Source organism: Nanorana parkeri, unplaced genomic scaffold, assembly GCF_000935625.1.
Source record: "Nanorana parkeri isolate BGI_ZX_2015 unplaced genomic scaffold, ASM93562v1 scaffold4410, whole genome shotgun sequence".
Taxonomy (NCBI): Eukaryota; Metazoa; Chordata; class Amphibia; order Anura; family Dicroglossidae; genus Nanorana; species Nanorana parkeri.
In genome coordinates, this window is record NW_017310672.1 from 10,475 (window position 1) to 11,726 (window position 1,252).

General features: G+C 54.5%; 1 protein-coding gene across 1 annotated transcript in view; it reads left to right on the forward strand.

Annotated features, from left to right (window-relative positions):
- Positions 1-90: 90 nt before the first annotated feature.
- Positions 91-1,252, forward strand: part of BOP1 (block of proliferation 1) — a gene marked incomplete at its 3' end in the record, with an annotated part of 5,562 nt that continues 4,400 nt past the window's right edge. The window contains exons 1-4 of the mRNA XM_018575692.1: positions 91-155; positions 461-637; positions 846-963; positions 1,046-1,185. Coding sequence (XP_018431194.1) covers positions 91-155; positions 461-637; positions 846-963; positions 1,046-1,185 — 500 coding nt within the window. The remainder of the gene's footprint in view (positions 156-460; positions 638-845; positions 964-1,045; positions 1,186-1,252) is intronic.

Consider the following 1,252-nt stretch of genomic DNA (forward strand, 5'->3'; position numbering starts at 1 on the left):
AGTATTTTGTCCCGGCCCGTCTCCCCCCCAGTATTGTGACCCTTAGGGTTCTCGGTGGTCTATGTAGGCAGCTCTATGAACTTTACTGAGATGAGATTTTCACGGGCAGCTCCACCAGAACAATGGACCCTCTGCAGTGAATCATTGGTAGTGAGGTGAGGGCGGTTCCGGTACTGTGCACATGGACTTTATCGGGTGATTGCACTATTGCTGACCTGGTGTGACGACTCTGAGCCCTCAGCCATGCTGGGCCCCTCTATGCCTGTAGCCATGTCTATCTCCTTGTACTCGTCATTATTGATATGAAATGTATGATGACCGTCCGGTTCTGAACTGACGTCCTTTACCGGGCTGGACAAGTCCCAGAACCAGGCAGCACCATGTGGCTTCTGAGTGACCCGGTATAGGACGTTGGTTGATTGGAACGGCTCCTCAGGGTTGTCTGTGTCATTGTTCTCAGTCTCGGCTCCTCTCCTCTGCAGGACATCAGGAATACAGTAGGGAACATCCCCATGGAGTGGTACAAGGACTTCCCGCACATTGGCTATGACCTGGACGGCAAGAAGATATTCAAACCCCTGCAGACCAAGGACCAGCTGGAGAAATTTCTGGACAAGATGGAGAATCCGGACTATTGGTGAGTGAAAAAAAACTGAGGTCATGTAGGTGGGATCCTGAGATGTTCTACTTCAGAGGAAGTCACATGGAGAGGGGTAATATACAGACTACGGGAACCTCACCCAGGACCCCAGTGCTGTCAGTCCTCCCGGTGTGGCTCCATGACTCGGGGGGTCGGAGGTCATAGCGCCTCCATTTCTATGCTTCATGTCTCCGTCTTTCCTCAGGAGAACCGTTCATGATAAGAAAACCGGACAGGACATCAAGCTGAGCGACGAGCAGGTGGACCTGGTGGAACGGCTCCAACGTGGACACTTCGGGGACACCAAATACGACCCGTATGAGGTGAGCGCGCCGGACTTCCTATAGGATGAGCACCGATTGGTGGTTTTATGAGCCCGCCCCTCACTCTTCCTTCTCTCCTCAGCCGTATGTGGATTTCTTCACCCACGAGACCATGATCCATCCCGTGAGCAACCGGCCGGCCGACAAACGCAGCTTCATCCCGTCCCTCATCGAGAAGGAGAAGGTAAGTGCCCGCCGGATGGCTCGCCTCATCTGTCTCTGACTTGGGGGCCATGTCTCTGGGGGAGGAGTCTGTGTCTCTGGGGGCGGGGGGCCTGTGTCTCTGGGG